Source organism: Anser anser (genome assembly GCF_964211835.1).
Source record: "Anser anser genome assembly, chromosome: 3".
NCBI classification, from domain to species: Eukaryota; Metazoa; Chordata; class Aves; order Anseriformes; family Anatidae; genus Anser; species Anser anser.
In genome coordinates this window covers 28824231-28841921 of record NC_139722.1, presented here as the reverse complement: position 1 = coordinate 28841921, position 17691 = coordinate 28824231, and the positions used below count along the sequence as shown (strand labels likewise).

At 40.8% G+C, this 17691-nt stretch overlaps 1 protein-coding gene across 1 annotated transcript in view; it reads left to right on the top strand.

Moving 5' to 3' along the window:
* EYS (eyes shut homolog) overlaps positions 1–17691 on the top strand; it is an 855622-nt gene that overhangs the window by 320851 nt on the left and 517080 nt on the right. Inside the window, exon 21 of the mRNA XM_083831800.1 lies at positions 12952–13073. Within this exon, the coding sequence (XP_083687926.1) occupies positions 12952–13073 (122 nt within the window). The remainder of the gene's footprint in view (positions 1–12951; positions 13074–17691) is intronic.

Below are 17691 nucleotides of genomic sequence, written 5' to 3'. Positions count from 1 at the left end.
GCTGCCCAAAGGGATGTCCCACACCAGGTGGTGTCATGCTCAGCAATAAAAGAAGGAGGAAGGGGGTTATGTTTGGAGAGATGGTGTTCGTCTTCCCAAGAAACTGTAATATGTGATGAGCCCTGTTTTCCTGGAAGTGGCCGAACAGCTGCCTGCTGATGGGAAGTAGTGAACGAATTCCTTGTTCTGCTTTGCCTGTGTGCACAGCTTTTGCTTTACCTGGTAACCTGTCTTTGTCTTAGCCCATGAGCGCTTGCACTTTTACCTTTCCAGTTCTCTCCCATATCCCACCCGGGGAGAGGGAGCAAGCGGCTCTGTGGGGCTGAGCTGCCTGCTGGGGCTAAACCACAACAGTTAACTAACAAGTGAATAAAACCAGTGGCCACAATTTGTGCCTTTCCCAGAAGGCACTGTTCTTGTAAGAAAAATTTCTTAAGTATTACTTACAGAAATACTCTTACAATCAGAAACTACTATTATTTTTTAACTTATGAATACAGATACCACAAGGTGAGTAAACAGACTCTTCCAAGGTGTTAGTGTGTGAACCACCTTCAGTTGTGCATTATCAGAGAATCAAGTACTCTTAGTTTTGGTAATGAAAGACTGTGGGTGAAGAAACAGTGAAAAGAGCATTGGGGTTTAGTTTGCAATGCAGAGGCCATGTATCAAATACAAGTAATTGCAGTGCTGTGTTATTTTTTGTTCTGGGATAAGATTTTCCTACCTTTAGTGACTCAGAGTCCAGGGACGCTCAGATTCTCCTCTCGGGGAACGTGACCCGTCTGAGGGCAGACACCACGGTACTGAAGGGGCTGCAGTGCTGGACTCCAAACAACAAAAGTCCCAGCAAGAAAGATGCTGGGCTTCCTCATAAAGGCATGCATGATCTTAACCGGTCATTAACGATCAACTATTTGTATGAGCTAAAAACATGGGGGAGTTTCCACCAGGTTTTAGACTTCTGTGCTTGTTGATCTAATTAAAAAGGCAAAGATCACCAGCACAGTTATGCCCTATGAGTTGCAAACATAGCCCCACTTGAACATATTCTTCCAGATACCTGACTTCTGATGCACACCTTGTTTATCTCCATGTTTGTGCAATTATGTGATTTCCTACTACTTCATGTTTTGTGCTTTGCATCTCCATTTGCATACTAATAGCCTTGTACTAGCACCATCCATTTTATTTGAAAATACACCCTTGTAGGTAACAGCTCTGGCCTGGGGAGGGCTGCTTCCAGTCACCAGCACGATCTGCTGAAGGAAGGGGCACTCAGACTTTGGGCCAAATGGGACTGAAGTGGCAGCGTGAGGACTTAACGGGCTCAAACTCCGAAATACTTTTAGTCACAAGTTTTTATGTTAGTGAATAATGTTTTCCTGCCTTCGGTGGAGGCAGACTGGGAAAGAAGCCGAGCAAGCCAGGGTAAAAGTCCCTCATCGAGACCCGGGACAGACCAGAAAGAAACGGGCCGGGTACGGGCGATACGGGTTGCACAGAAGGAGGTGGTACGGATACAGTCGGCTCATGGTGGCAGGGCTGGGCCGGGCCCCGTGGTCACGTGTGATGCCCTCACATGCTTCTACCACCACCCTCGGAGCTTGCCACCAGCCCCTATCAGTCACAGCAAATCCTCGGTGTTGATTGGCTGAATTTCCCGCGGCGCCTGGCGATTGGCTGTCACGGTGCAGGCTTTCCCGCCCTTTGCCCTAGAAAGTTCTTTGCAGGGCATCAGGGCTGTAATTTGTGGCTGGTGGTTGGCGAGGCGATGGGTAAGTGCTGGGCTGCGCCGCCGCATGGGCGGTGCTGTCAGCCAGCGAGACCAACGAGTGGATCCTGCCAGGGAGAGCCAGCGGCGATTCGGGACTGCTCTGAGGTACTAAAATGCAGAGTTACCACTTGACCAGACAGACGAGTGCTTTTAGTTTTGGAGACCTGGGGTAAAAGCTGAATTTTGTAAGAACCTAGTTTAGATTAAGAAGTCTGTAACTAACTGAGACTGATCAGGTCTCACTTGGTCAAAGGAAGCCTGAGTTTTTCTTCGTATTTTTTTGACGTATGTGTGTCTGTGTGTTTTTGTGAGAAACACTCTGTAGCCAATAACATAGGCTCAGGTGAGGATCTCAGTGAAGTAGCATTTTTATTTGTGATCGCAATAGCGGGCGTCCCACAAGCAGGAATGCGCCTACTAGTTCCATAACACAGTTTGTATATTTCGTTTTTCTCGGAGACCGGGACCCTCCCCTGCTTCCCCATTGTCTGGGTAATCCGGGTTCACAACCTATCTGATGCTTCACAGACAATACATAGCTTTCAGGTGCTGGCCTGCTATATTTGAATTTCTTTTTTGTGTGGCAGTGCACGCAGGGAGGGTGAACAGGGAGGGCAGAGCATTCTCCCCTGCCCATACAAACAACTCCTCTAATGGCTGTCGACGGCTAGCTAGGCTGCAATGGTCTGCACCAGGCAGAGCGCTCTCTCTAGAAAGTCTGTAACCACCCAGACTGACTGCCCCATCAAAAATGTGGCAGTTCAGGTCTCTGGATGCAGGGAGTGTCTGAGCCTGTTGCTGCTATCTGAGGGAGGCAGAGGCACCGTGTGTGTGTGAGGTGTGAGCAGGTGGATGACCTGGTCCGCTGGGTGGCAGAACTCAAGGAGGAGGTGGGGAGGTTGAGGGCTGTCAGGGAGTGTGAGCGGGAGATAGACTGGTGGAGCAACTCCCTGCAGGGCCTGAAGGAGAGGTACTGGGGGAAGACACCCCAAATGGGGGTGGACCCCCTGCCCTATTGCTGTCGGGCAGAGGGAGGGGACCTAGGAGTTAAGGAGGAACGGAATGGAGACAGGTCCCTGCTCAACCTTGTATACGATGCCCCCCCCTTCCAGCCCCACCTTCCCAGGTGCCCTTACACAACAGGTTTGAGGCCCTGGAGATTGAGAGACTGGTGGGTGAGGATGAGGTAGAAAGTCTACCCAGGAGGATGCCTAGGGTGAGGAAGTTGACTCCACACCTCAAGACTGCCTCCACCAAGAAAGACAGAAGGGTAATCGTTGTAGGCGACTCCCTTCTCAGGGGAACAGAGGGCCCTATTTGTCGACCTGACCCTGCCCACAGGAAAGTCTGCTGCCTCCCTGGGGCCAGGGTCAGAGATGCTGCCAGAAAGCTTCCCAACCTGGTCTGCCCCTCTGACTACTATTCTCCTTTGATAGTCCAGGCTGGCAGTGATAATATTCGAGAGAAGCCTGAAGGCTATCAAACGGGACTTCAGGGGACTGGGACGGTTAGTGGATGGAGCGGGAGTACAGGTGGTGTTTTTGTCTATCCCTACAGTGGCAGGGAGGTGTACAGAGAGGACACGGAAAGCCTACTTGATTAACATGTGGCTCAGAGGCTGGTGCCAACACAGAAATTTTGTTTTTTTTTGACCATGGGGTGCTTTACTCAGCACCTGGCCTGATGGCCGCAGACTGGTCCCTATCTCTAAGGGGAAAATGGATCCTAGCCCAGGAGCTGGCAGGGCTCATTGAGAGGGCCTTAAACTAGGTAAGAAGGGGGACGGGGCTGAAATAAGGCCTGTTGGAGCTGTGCCAGGGGGAACAATGGCAAGGCCGGGGGAAAAGGCAATGGCCCCAATGAAGTGCATCTACACTAATGCACACAGCATGGGTAACGAACAAGAGGAGCCAGAAGCCATCGTGCAGCAGGCAGGCTATGACTTGGTTGCCATCACGGAAACGTGGTGGGACCACTCTCATGACTGGAGTGCTGCGATGTCTGGCTACAGGCTCTTCAGAAGGGACAGGCAGCACAGAAGGGGTGGTGGTGTGGCTGTCTATATTAGAGAGTGTTTTGATGTTGTGGAACTTGAGGCTGGGACTGATAAGGTTGAGTCTTTGTGGGTTAGGGTAAGTGGGAAGGCCAACAAGGCAAACATCCTGGTGGGGGTCTGTTATAGACCGCCGAACCAGGATGAGGAGACGGATGAGGAGTTCTACAGGCAGCTGGCAGAAGTTGCGAAATCGTCAGCGCTTGTCCTCGTGGGGGACTTCAACTTCCCAGACATATCCTGGAACCACAACACAGCCCAGAGGAAGCAGTCTAGGAGGTTTCTGGAGAGCGTGGAAGATAGCTTCCTGACGCAGCTGGTTAGAGAGCCTACCAGGGGAGTTGCCCCGCTAGACCTTCTGTTCACAAACAGTGACGGACTGGTGGGAGATGTGGTGGTCGGGAGCTGTCTTGGTGACCACAGAATGACAAAGTTCTCTATTCTTGGCGAAGTCAGGAAGGGGATCAGTAAAACCGCTGTCTCGGACTTCCGGAGGGCTGACTTTGAGCTGTTCAGGACACTGGTTGGCAGAGTCCTTTGGGAGGTGGTTCTGAAGGGCAGAGGAGCCCAGGAAGGCTGGGCGCTCCTCAAGAAGGAAATCGTGATGGCTCAGGAGCGGTCTGTCCCCATGTGCCCAAAGACAAGCAGGCATGGGAGAAGACCAGCCTGGCTGAACAGAGAGTTGTGGCTCGATCTTAGGAGAAAAAGGAGGGTTTATAATCTTTGGAAAAGAGGGCGGGCCACTCGGGAGGACTATAAGGATGTTGCGAGGCTGTGCAGGGACAAAATTAGAAAGGCTAAAGCTCATCTGAAGCTAAATCTGGCTACTGCTGTTAAAGATAAAAAAAATGTTTTTACAAATACATCAACACAAAAAGGAGGACTAAGGAGAATCTCCATCCTTTACTGGATGCGGGGGGAAACTTAGTTACAAGGGATGAGGAAAAAGCTGAGGTGCTTAATGCCTTCTTTGTCTCAGTCTTTAGCGGCAAAACCAGTTGTTCTCTGGATACACAGTACCCTGAGCTGGTGGAAGGGGATGGGGAGCAGGATGTGGCCCTCATAATCCATGAGGAAATGGTTGGTGACCTGCTACAGCACTTGGATGTACGCAAGTCGATGGGGCCGGATGGGATCCACCCGAGGGTACTGAGAGAACTGGTGGAGGAGCTGGCCAAGCCGCTTTCCATTATTTATCGGCAGTCCTGGCTATCAGGGGAGGTCCCAGTCGACTGGCGGCTAGCAAATGTGATACCCATCTACAAGAAGCGTTGGAGGGTAGACCTGGGAAACTACAGGCCTGTTAGTTTAACCTCAGTGCCAGGGAAGCTCATGGAGCAGATTATCTTGAGTGTCATCATGCAGCACTTGCAGGGCAACCAGGTGATCAGGCCCAGTCAGCATGGGTTTATGAAAGGCAGGTCCTGCTTGATGAACCTGATCTCCTTCTATGATCAAGTGATGCACTAGTGCACTTAGTGTGTAGGGGTTGGTCTATTCTCCCACGTGCCTGGTGACGGGACGAGGAGGAATGGGCTAAAGTTTTGCCAGGGGAGGTTTAGGTTGGATATTAGGAAGATCTTCTTTACCGAAGGGGTTGTTAGGCATTGGAATGGGCTGCCCAGGGAGGTGGTTGAGTCACCATCCCTGGAGGTCTTTAAGAGACGTTTAGATGTTGAACTTAGTGATATGGTTTAGTGGAGGACTTGTTAGTGTTAGGGCAGAGGTTGGACTAGGTGGTCTTGGAGGTCTCTTCCAACCTAGGTGATTCTGTGATTCTTTCGACTTTTTTACTCTGAGGTAGTAATGTTTCTTCACTTATCTGACTTGACACCCTGATTTTCACCTAGTTGCTCTAAGGAGGCTGGTTGTCTGCATTATTCTTTCCCTTTAAACAATGTAACTCTGTGCAAAAACATTTTTATTCCCACATCAAGGCACTTGTTTATTTTTTTCATACTCCTTGTAATTAATTATTCATAGGCTCCTTGTTGCTATATTATAAACAAATGTCCTTTGTGCAGCCCAGCTGGTTTGTCAGCCACCTTACATTCATCACCAGAGCTTATCCTTCTGTCTTCTGGCTTTTAGTTTGGAGAATAATACCATTTACGGTTTGTGTAGGACTTTGGAACCTCCTTATTCTTCCCAATGATAATATTAGATTAAATTGAATAAAATTTATTGCAGAATCATCTTTTCTTTATTGGTCTTTGAGCTGGTATTGAGCTGTTTGTTTTTATGCCAGTGGTACATAGAGTTGGCACTATTGCCTAATCTTGGTGCCTCTTAGATACTCTTCTCTGTTTTAGGTGTGATAGAGGCAGCACACTGACTTGTAATGTGATTTATTTGTATTGAAATGCTCTATAAATTTGAAGTAGAGATGAGTGAAATTTCAAAAGAGAAGAGTTGACGTCAAATAATCCTGTGAGGGTCTCAATACTTCAACCAAATTTTCTTAGAAGCATCTTTAGAACAGCCTGTTTCTTTAGCCTTCCACTACTTTTGAGTCTGATGTTGGCAAGAATGGGACTTGGTGATGTATGAAGTGTCCTGAGATGATAATGGTTGTATGTTCAAGATATATATTTGCATCAGCTATTATATACAGGTATGAGATAGTGTAGTTTTAGGGAAAACAGTATGTGTTTTACTGTTTGGTCATACTTTAAATTAAAAAAAGCTACCAGCAGCAACATCAAATTTGAAATTCAGAAGCAAAGCGTTATTTGTCTGCCAGTGTCTAGGCTACTCCTGTGCAATACCCCCATTTAACTCCCATAGCTCTCCCTTAACCAGAGATCTAGGGGCAAACTGGGAAGTTCCATACAAGCCTTAAATGAGTCAAGTTGTGTTTCTGCTGAGCAGGAGTGTGTTTATGACCTTTAATTATTCATTGAAAAATTGAGGTAAATGTCAAACCAGATGCACTGATCAGACCCTGCTATTCAAATGTCTGTCACTGTCTGGAGTAGCCGTTTGGTTTATTTTGCTTGAATAACTTACAGTTGTTTCTCATTAGTTTTCCTGTGCTGTTCAGTACTTGTCACCTTGAAGGTGGTTTCTTTGACACGTTTCTTATAGTAAGTACTCTCTCTCTAGAAGGATGCGAGAAGGGTATAAATAGGATAAATGGCAGAAGTCAGAAAATAGAGACAATAATGTATCAGTTATTAATTATATAAGAGACTTCAAACTGACTTGGTTTGTTACTATAAAATTAATTCTAATGTGATTAGAGTAGGCATATATTTAGAATTACATTTCTGAAAGCAATTTTAAAAATCCAAAAAAAAATTTTTCCCCGGAAACAATATAGTTTTCCTCAGAAGGGTCCTTCCCAATTTGGTAAAAATTCTTCCCAATTTTCTCTGAAATAGAAAACCTGTATCAATGAGTAAAAGCTACATTGCAGATAAATCTCCACAAAAAAGTAGCAAACCTAACCCCATTGAAATTTGAGTTGCACTGTGAGAACTCTCACATCTGTGTGGTGATGGAATTAATTGATGAAAATGTAAAGGCACAGGTGATAACTCCGTTGCTTCCAATGGCAATGTGAAATCTAGAGCAACAGGAAGTCTGTTATTAGTTGTGATTTAATTTTTAAAAACAAACTTTCAGAGAAGTATCAATTTTACAGAAGTCTTGCTTTAAAGTATTCGATGTTGAAGGCAGTGATGATAATGAGTTTATTACAAAGCCACTGTTCAATGAAATAGTTGTATATAAAGACGTGCAGTGCAAATAACTAGTATTCCTATTTAAGGTAATTTTCCTGGTGGTCACAAATTACAGTACAGTGTAGTTAGAGTTGTGAATATGCAGCATGTCTAGAAACAAGATGTATTTTAACTTGGAGGACACGTTAAATGAAAATGTAAGCCTCTGTTTGCTACTGGTATGCTATTGACAGGAGAAAAATATTGTACTTTCACATGTGCTTATTGTTTGCTATACAGAAATGTAACAATCTTACACTGCAAGGCAAGACAGGTTACAAGTAATCAAAACGTAGCATGTTTTAGCTGTTTTAAATATACAGTCTTGCTAATTTAAATGATTAATTATTTAAAAGGCTGGAGAGAGAAGCAAATTTAAAATGTTCTTTGTTTCTCCTGTAGGTCTTGCTTAAACTTTAAATAAAAGGAACACTATTTTATCATTAATATCAGATGATATATAATTTATAATAACTCAGGGTGCAGAAGATAAGTAGATTTGGAAGGACAAGTATACTGGTTAGCATTTAGACTTGTCAAACAGTTAGGGGAAGGATATATGAATTAAAGTAGTGGATTAGCTTCTGAAAATCCACATTGCTATCTCAATCTCTGTAGATAGTGTTTAGTATTAATGTATTCAACTTAATATTTCTTGTTTTGCAGTGGTTAGTGCAAAAATCACTTTGGTTTTGTAATTGCATAGGTGTTCTACCTGAGCCATTCAGTTGTTGTAGTACAGTTTAGAAGTTAGACTTTTTTTGTGATTTTTCTACATCTTTGAATCTGTCCTTTGTATTTACTTTTCATCCTAGTGTCTCAAGTCAGTTGTTATAATCATTTAAGCAGTTAATATAAGTATTAATATTTATATTGCAAACCTTATTGCACTTAAATGTTCCTTTGCCATAAGGTGAGCAATCTGACTTTATCTGTGAGCTAAGTCATGTGTGTCTTTAACACTAGGAAAGAACAAGGCCAATTGCAGACTTTCTTCTGATCTCAGAAGTCAATTTTCTTTTTTTGACTTGTAGAGCAGCACCATAAATAAAATCGCTGTTACTACACACTGTGAGGAACAGGTAAATTCATTATCGTGAAAGTGGCAGGTAGTGTAATTGCTGGGACTTTACTCTGCACAGATCTTGTTTTAATTGGTTTTCTACTAAAGGTTAAAGTAAGGGTTAAACCAACTGAAGATGAAAAGGTGTTCTGCTTTTTGTTTGTTGGCTTCTGTTTTTGATTAAACAAGCTAATTTATTTAGGATAAAAATGTGAAGGCTTGCATAATAAAAACAATGTCATAATGAAAAATGAGGGAAAAACCTAGTTTTGTTAGCCAGTGCGTAAGAGTGGTTATATAAATGGTTAAATCAATAACTTAAAAGTGAAGCCTTAAAGTAGCAATTTGTTGAAAACCTTTACATCAACAGAAAAGACTGCCTAAATAATGTTATGAGCTCAGTATGATTAAGAGTAATTGCAAATATGATTTTCATAGATGCTTATGTTTTTACATTCATGTTTATTTCACAAGGTTAAATGGACTACTGTTAGCACTGACAAAGTTAAGCTGCATGAAGGTGTTCTCTAGGAAGAAAGAATGCTTCCAACAGAATAGAATTTTGTGATGAATCATTTTCTGTAGAGGCAAAAATACCGTCGTTTTACGGGGGGGGGGGGGGGGGGGGGAATCAAAGGCAAACTTGGGATTTTCTTGTTGGAGAGCATCTCCCAGTATGTGGCAGTGGTGAGCGACCCTATGATATGCTCTTCCTGATTGGCCTTAATGGAAAAAGAGCTGCACCACAGGAAGCATGGTCTGACTGAAGAGCTCAGAACATGGAGAAGAAATGGATATTTCTGCATTTCCACTTGCTTCTCTGTTTCCAGGCAACATATTTTTTATCCTTTCTGATTGCCAAGAAATAAAATACTAAAACGCCCCCCAAAAATCCCCCCTTTAAAAGGGATTTTTTTTAAATTCTTCTCTAAACATGGGGAAAAAAAAATACTTGCAGTGTAGCTCTGTTGTTAAAAACTCTTCTCAACCTACATGTGCAAAGTACGGGCTTGAAGATTAGCTTGCTCATAATTCAGATCCTTGTTGTGTGTGATGAACCTTTTTCATTGTAGTTTCTATTTGCCAGATGTTCATTTGCCATTTTCCAGTAAAATAACAGACTAAGGATTAAGAAAATGATTAATTCTTCATTTACAATGTTAGAGAAGGGAAAATATGCAAATATTCTCAAATAATGCTTTCTTAACCACCCACACAGTTAATTGGGTAAAGACACGCTGGTGAGCATGTATGGTTCTGGGTATGTATGCAAGAGATGATAATTACAGGTTGTGACTCTGTGTATAGCAAGTAAACCTACTTTTCTCATAATTGATGTGCTATATATACTGTGTGAGGAAAAACTATGATCTAAAAAAGCAGTTTGGGGATTTGTTCAGGTATTACTTAGTACATTTACTGTGTTCTTTAGAGAGCAAACGAGATGATGTGAAGGAACTCAAAGGTACCATTTATTTTAATCTGTCTAGCATGGATAGTAGTTCATAGCTACAATAAATAAAGGGGAATAAATACATAAATAGGAATTGAATCCTATTCCTCCAGCCTATTGCATGATTTGCTGCATACACAACACAGCTTTTTGTCATCCTACGTTCAGTGCATACTGTGTTCTGACTGACAGCCCCTCTTCTTGCAGCCTTGCCTGATTTGAGAGATGCTCCAGTTCCCTGATCATCTCGGTGGCCCTTTGCTGGCCTCTCCAGTGTGCCCATGTTGTGCTGGGGGCCCAGAACTGGATGCAGAGCTGCAGGTGAGGCCTCACTGGGGTCACTTCGCTCCTGCTGGCAGTGCCCCTCCTGCAGCAGCCCAGGCTGCCATCTGCCACCAGTGTCATTGCTGGGGCATGTCACTGACTTGGTTGACTTTGTGCCCATGAGAGGCCCCAGGTCCTTTTCTGCAGCCTATTTTATCCATCAATATCTATCTTACCTATCTATACTTACCATTTACTGTAACATGGCATCTTCAGTTAATGTAAACCATGATATGCAGAGACAATATGTAACATTTTGTAGTTCATGTATACTGCACCCATGCATGGGATACATACATGTGAGTAATGGTTTGTGCTTAATGTCACAGTCCTCATAGCGAGAAATAAACTTGCAAAGCATAGAATTTCAGTAGCCGATTCATAAATGATTTAGTGAAACCATGAAAAAACACTATTGCTTTCTAAACAGAATTGTTGGCAGCTTCCTCTCACTTCCAATCTTGTAATCTGTTTCTGGAAGAGGCTTTTGGAAATGATAAATCATTCTCATATTCCTGGTATATGTGAAAGTGTAAAGTGACAATAGAACGGTTTTAAGTGCCTAATAGTTACTTGTGAATATAGATTAATAGTCTCCATTTTTGCATTATGTGTTTGTAGCATCTTTTTTTCCTAATATGTTTTCATCCTGGTGATAATTATGCAGGGAATAGAGGAAATCTCAGAAAAACTTTGCAATTAATTACAATATTTAACAGCTAATTTGGGTATGGCTGTGTTGTAATAGAAAACAAAAACATGTGGGCTAATAATGTAGTCTGTATCAAGGTTTTTTCTTCTTTCCTTGGCAGAATATCCAGAAAATTTTCTGAGTTCATCTTGGTATTTTCTTACTACTTATTTTACTTACTTAACAAGATCTCTTCATCTCCTATTTTAACCTTTGATTAACTGTCACTTCTAATATTTCACACTTCTTAGATTCATGTTGCCAATTTTGTTCTCTGTTCATGGAGAAGATTTTACAGGTTTTGAGCCTGAATTCAGGAGTACAGAGCAGTAACAGTAAACTATAAATTACACTTATTATGAAGATGGAATACAGTTCACAACTTACATTATTTAGTTGCATGGAATAGCCTTGCCTGTATAAAACAAAGGACAATGTTAATTCCTTTTTTTAACTTAATATGTAGTTGACTGAACAGTATATGTTGAACTCAGTTGTCCAGCTTGCTTTCAGGCAATTATTTTTCTGTAGTCTTATTTTCGTATCTTAAGAAGTGACAGATATTTCATAACTGTCAAAATGCCTTAATTTAACTGGGAAAAAGCCTGTGTTCTCTGCCGTAGAAATCATGGATGCTACAAGCCTGGTACATTGTACATTTGATCATCATGCTATGGTAGCTTATTTATGCACTCAGCTTCTAAAAAAAACCACTTATTTGCTGTTTGTTTTTTAATGGTTTCCAATTTACATGGAATTTGATAGGCTTTAAAATCTACCCTGAAGCCTATTGCAGTGTTTAGCAAGTAATGAAATAACGTGCATTAGTCATGCTTACCATTAAAGCATTTTCTAACCCTTGGTAGAAAGAAGCCTTGTTAGAAGTAAGCATGTTGCTAAAGAAGCAATTAAAACTTCTGCTGAATGGAAATGTTTGCCTTGCTGCCCATCTCTAATATTCAATTCAGCAGATGTTCACCTGTTCTTTTTTAAGAGCATAGGAAGATGCTTTATGCATTTCACTTCCGTGAAATGATGTCAAACACCCTATTGCTTGCAGCTACCAGATAATTTAGAGGCTGGGGGTAATACTGGAGTGGGATTACAATTTGATAGAGCATTGCAGTGTGATGAAAACGTCCTGTAATATGTTGTTCAGAGTTGGATAGACATGCTGCTGAGAAGTTTTATTCAGTTAATGTCAGAAATACTGCATTTACAACACCTGGTCATCAATATATTAGGTACTATCACCACTAAGCTAGAGTATTTCTATTTAGGCTATCTCTATCTGATACACATGTATAGAAGACAGTATTTATCATGCCATAAGTTGTGCATCATTATTTCATTTGTGCAGTACTACACAATTTCATATTAAAGATGTTAAACAAGTGGGATGTATAAACCTGAGAACTTCGTGATAAATTATTTTATATTGAGTTTGGTTTGGACTGCATGCTGAGCAATACAACTCAGATGATTGTTAGCACCTGTGTTTTAGGTGTGTCAGCATAAGATCTAAGCCAAGTAGTTTTATGGGAGAGGTAATATTTTTTATTACAAAAACTTAGAAGGAAGGAGGAGGAGATGGTAAAGAATTTTTGATTACATAAGTTGGCAGATACTGTGTTGTCATGTATCTACTTCATACCCCATTTTTCATCATCTTAGGGGGCTGAGCTATCAAGAAGTTTATAATTTTTTAAAGTTTTGAAATAGTGAATCACCTGTTTGAAGACAAGAAACACACAGTTTATATAACATATATATTATATATGTATAATAATATATGTAATATCATCTGTAAACGTATTTAAGAAATACACAAAAACCGTTTACTTACCTTCCTTAATATGTTACAGAGATACCAGTGTGTTTGTCTGCCTGGATGGGAAGGAACATTTTGTGAATATGAATCAAATGAATGTAATTCAGAGCCTTGCAGAAACAACGGCACCTGCACAGATCTTTTCAACAGCTATCAGTAAGCATTGCATCTTCTCACAATATCATTATGTTCCAGAACTGACAAGCCTATGCACCCAGTTATTCTTTTATTTCTCAGCTCTGTGAATGGAATGTTACTACACAAAGATGAACTAACAACTTCTGTCATGGGTACACTGTTTCAGTGCACATTCATTTGAAGTCAGCAAACATAATGATTCGTTGACAGATATTTTTTAAAAAAGCATCAGTTCAAAACACTTAATGAGTAACCTAACCTGGAACTGCATATTGTCAAAGAAAATACAGGATCTCTATTATATATGCCCCGTAAGCACGAGATGCTTTAAGAGTAAAAGTAGTGGGAGTGGATGTGTTTGTGCGATCTTAAAGAGATTGTATCATTGCTGCCACCTTGTGTCTTAAATTGACAACAAAATAGTAATTTAGCTAAAATTTGCAGCCATGCTGAGAGAAAATGAGGATTTGACATTAAATGTATTTCTAACAAACACCAACAATTGGTGCATTTATGATTTAAAATAAATATATTTTTCAGCTTTACAGGGATAAGGACCCCATAAACCGTCAGCTTCTGGTGTGTATAGCCAGGGTTTACCCTTACCAGGCTTACCTATATTATAATATCAATACTAGAACAGTTAGTCTGTATCTGAATGTGAACTGTTAATAATAGATACTGATACAGCAGCTTTAAGAACATAGTGTAATGACTATAGGCATTTTAGTTGTTGCACAGTTCCGTCCTGGTAATACAGGCAGTAGTCAGAAAAGAAAACTCCTCACAGTTGAAAACAGACAATTTCCCCACTTGTCAAAGACAATTTTAAGTTCTGTTATTTTAACCACCACCTTGTTCACTTGAAACAGTTCATGATCAGCCTTGGCATAATTACATAATTACGGATTAGGAGAATCCTGAAGAGAGATTTTAGTTCGGGCATTTTTTCAGTTGTGACATTAAATTAAAAATTCTAACTTTTTTTAGTCTTTATTTTAAATTCTTTACTGTAAAAGAAGTCAAGTGAAACATTGTAATTTTAATGCTTTTTATGTTTTTTAATTTATATTCAGAATTTAACTGAAATTCTTTCAGTTATCCTAGAACTTAATTTTTATATAGTATGAGATGTACAATTTTGGTGTTTTTTTCAGTCCAGTAACAGAACAATAAGACTAGTGAAGTTTGAGAAAATTTAAAATACTTTAAATTGATTTTCTTCCCTTTTTAAGTTTATTGGGACATAGAAAAAAAGTTTTATGTAGTTACTATTTTGTGAAATTTTTAGTTATTTGTAGATTACTAATGAAAAAATTTTATAACTGCATATTTTTTGCCTGATTAGCTGTTACCTTACGGCAATTTGAATTATGACATGTTATGATGGATTGTGCAATGATGCATCCTGTTACCTATCCTTATATCTTACCAATCCTTTCAGCTTCTGGAAGATTTTATTCATAGCTGGACCAACCATGTAAGAGCAAATCCAGGGACTCCCTGTTGTACAGTGAGATGAAAAAAATGCTCAAAGTACTTTTTCTGGATTTGGCAAATACTGAACAGTTACAGAAAATGTTTAGAGGAGAATTGGTTTGAACTGTAAGCAACACACGTATTTTTCCTCACAGCTATTTGTCCTCTTTGACATATCAGAACAGGAAAACTAGACATACCATTGAATCATTATATATTAAGGTCATGATAAGTCAAAGAAAAACAACTTCTTCCAAGATACCTGTAATTGAAACTGGGAGTCTGAGACTTAGCAACCACAGCGAAACTGAACAAAGTTTTTGTTGTATTATATAATGCAATTTAATTTCAGTCATTAGAGTTGATCTAGTTTATATTCACGAATGGTAAAAGACACTGTTTATTTTCACAATTACTCAATATAAAAAAGTTAATTTTTATTACTTTTTTAACACTTTTCTCTTGAAAACAACAGCAATAAAATGTTTGTTTTCATGGTAGCTGAGCAGGGCTAGTGCCCGGTATCTGATTTTAAGGACATGCAGCTATATCTTTAAAATTAACTGTAGTCTGTGAAGCAGGATAACTCTGTCCTAACTGCCTGATAGAAAAGATCATTGGCTCGTCTTCTAACTCTTGATCTGTGCCTAGCCATTGTTTTGGTTGATCACTAGTTGGTCTGAATTGAAACCATGCCAAGCACTGCTTTGGAAATACAACAGTGATAAAGCAGTACAGTTTTCTTCCTTGTCTGGCAGTGTTTATTTTCCTGGTGTAAGTTTAGAGGCTGTCAGTGATTCTCAGAATTTCCTGAATCTGTTTGAAGTTGTCCACACCATTGATATCACTTGGTGTCACTTCTAACTGGAATTAATGGAATGGATAGATAACATAGCTTTCTTCTGTGCCTTTGATAATCCCCTTATGCTTATTTTCTCTAAATATTTTCAAATTCTTTTGAAAAGGTCAATTCTTGAAAAACTAGATAATTAAAAATACATTTTGTATAGAGAAATAAATAGAAAAGAATATAAAAAATAAAAAAGTGCCGAGTTTCAAGTCTGTGTTAATGAGAAAAATAATACAAACTAAAATAACTTAAAAAATTTCTTTAAGAATTTCATTTAACTGCAGTATTCATTTTTGAACCTTGCTATGAAATCTTGCTGTCAGAACTAAAGGATCAACAAGTATGCCGGAACTGAATGCTTTTCTCACTGGATTCTCTTAATAGTAAAATAAATAACATGGCAACTGAGAGGAAAAAATACCTTCTCAGATACATGATTTTAGTAAAAAAGTGTTTTAGAATAAGAAAGCCTGAATCAAGAGTTAAGCTTGAATTGGTAATGTGAGTCATTTGTTTTGTAATTCCCATTTCATTCCAGTTTATTTTAGTGCAGCTGATAAAATGAGAAATTTTTCTCCTTTTTCCTTTTTCAGTTATGCACATGGCACAGCAAATAAATGAAGTTACAACCATGCATATATTTCCAGTGTGCTGTGAACCTCACTCTAATTCTCATGATAGCATAAACTCTCAAATTATGTCTCTGAACATTTACAGACAGATACATCTATTACCAGCTGAATTCCTGGTTTCTCCTCTATCCTATTGTACCATCTTTTCTGCTGCTTCTGAGGTTCTGCCCTAATAACAACAAACCCTAATTAAAGCCCTGGGGTCTCCTTTGCTGTTACCATCTTACAGGGAAACTAAGTGAAAATCTCTTCAACTCTTCTTGCAAAATAATAGGTAACATAGTTTTATAGATGAACTGGTGTTTACAGTGATGTAGAATAGCTTGAAATATGAATTTAATAAATGACATTGAGGATTAACTCTGTGTCTTTCCAGAATGCTCAGTTCTTTCCATATATCTGGATTGAATCCCACAGATTCATGCTATTTGCCATTTTGGCAGTGTTCTTTATTGAGGTTGTTACAAAGAACAAAACATGTTAAGTGTTTTGCTGGTTTTTCTTTGTAGCATACCAATGGACTTCTCCATCTGAAATGGGAAATTAGACTTAGGTATATTTTTCTATGTCATGTATTGGAGGTCAGTGAATGTGACTCCAATCTACAAGAAGGGCAGGAAGGAGGATCCAGGGAATTATAGTCTGACCTCGTTATCAGGGAAGGTTATGGAGCAGATCAGCTTGAGTGCCATCCCACGGCTCATAAGGGACAGTCAAGTGATCAAGTGCAGCCAGCATGGGTTTATAAAAGGCAGGTCCTGCCTGACTAACCCAGTCTCCTTCCCAAGATGACCCACTTAGCAGATGAGGGAAAGGCTGTGAGTGTTTTTTACTTGGATTTTAGTGAAGTGTTTGTTTAGTAAATCTGTTTTCCCACAGCATTCTCCTGGAGAAGCTGGCTGCTGATGGCTTGGACAGGTGTACAGTTCCGTGAGGGAAGAACAGTCTGGATGGCCAGGCTCAAGGAGTCACAGTGAATGGAGTTCAGTCCTGTTGGCAGCCGGTCACCAGTGGTGTTCCCCAGGGCTTGGTACTGGGACCACTTTAGTTTAACAGTTTTGTCTGTGATCTGGATGAGGGGATTGAGTTGCACCCTCAGTAAGTTTGCAAATAGTACCAAGTTAGGCAGGGCTCTTGACCTGCCTGAGGGTAAGAAGGCTTTGCAGAGGGGTCTGGAGAGGCTGGATCGATGGGCTGAGTCCAGTCACAGGACACCCGACAAGGCTAAGTGCCAGGTCCTGCACTTGGGTCGTAACAACCCCATGCAGCGTTACAGGCTTGGGGAAGAGTGGCTGGGAAGCCCATCAGGCAAGGGCCTGGGGGTGCTGGTTGGCAGCTGGCTGAGCATGAGCCATCAGTGTGCCCAGGTGGGCAAGAAGGCCAGCGGCATCCTGGCCTTTGTCAGAAATGGTGTGGCTAGCAGGTCTGGGGAAGGGATTGTCCCCTTGTATGTGGCACTGATGAGACCGTGTCTCAAGTACTATGTTTAATTTTGGGCCCCTCACTGGGAGAAGAACCTTGAGGTGCTCAATTGTGTGCAGCGAAGAGCCATGAAGCTGGTGAGGGGACTAAAGGAAAGAGTTATGAGGCATAGCTGAGGGATTTCTGGTTGTTTAGTCTGGGGAAGTGAAGGCTGAGGGGAGACCTCATGACTCTCTACAACTACCTAAAAGGA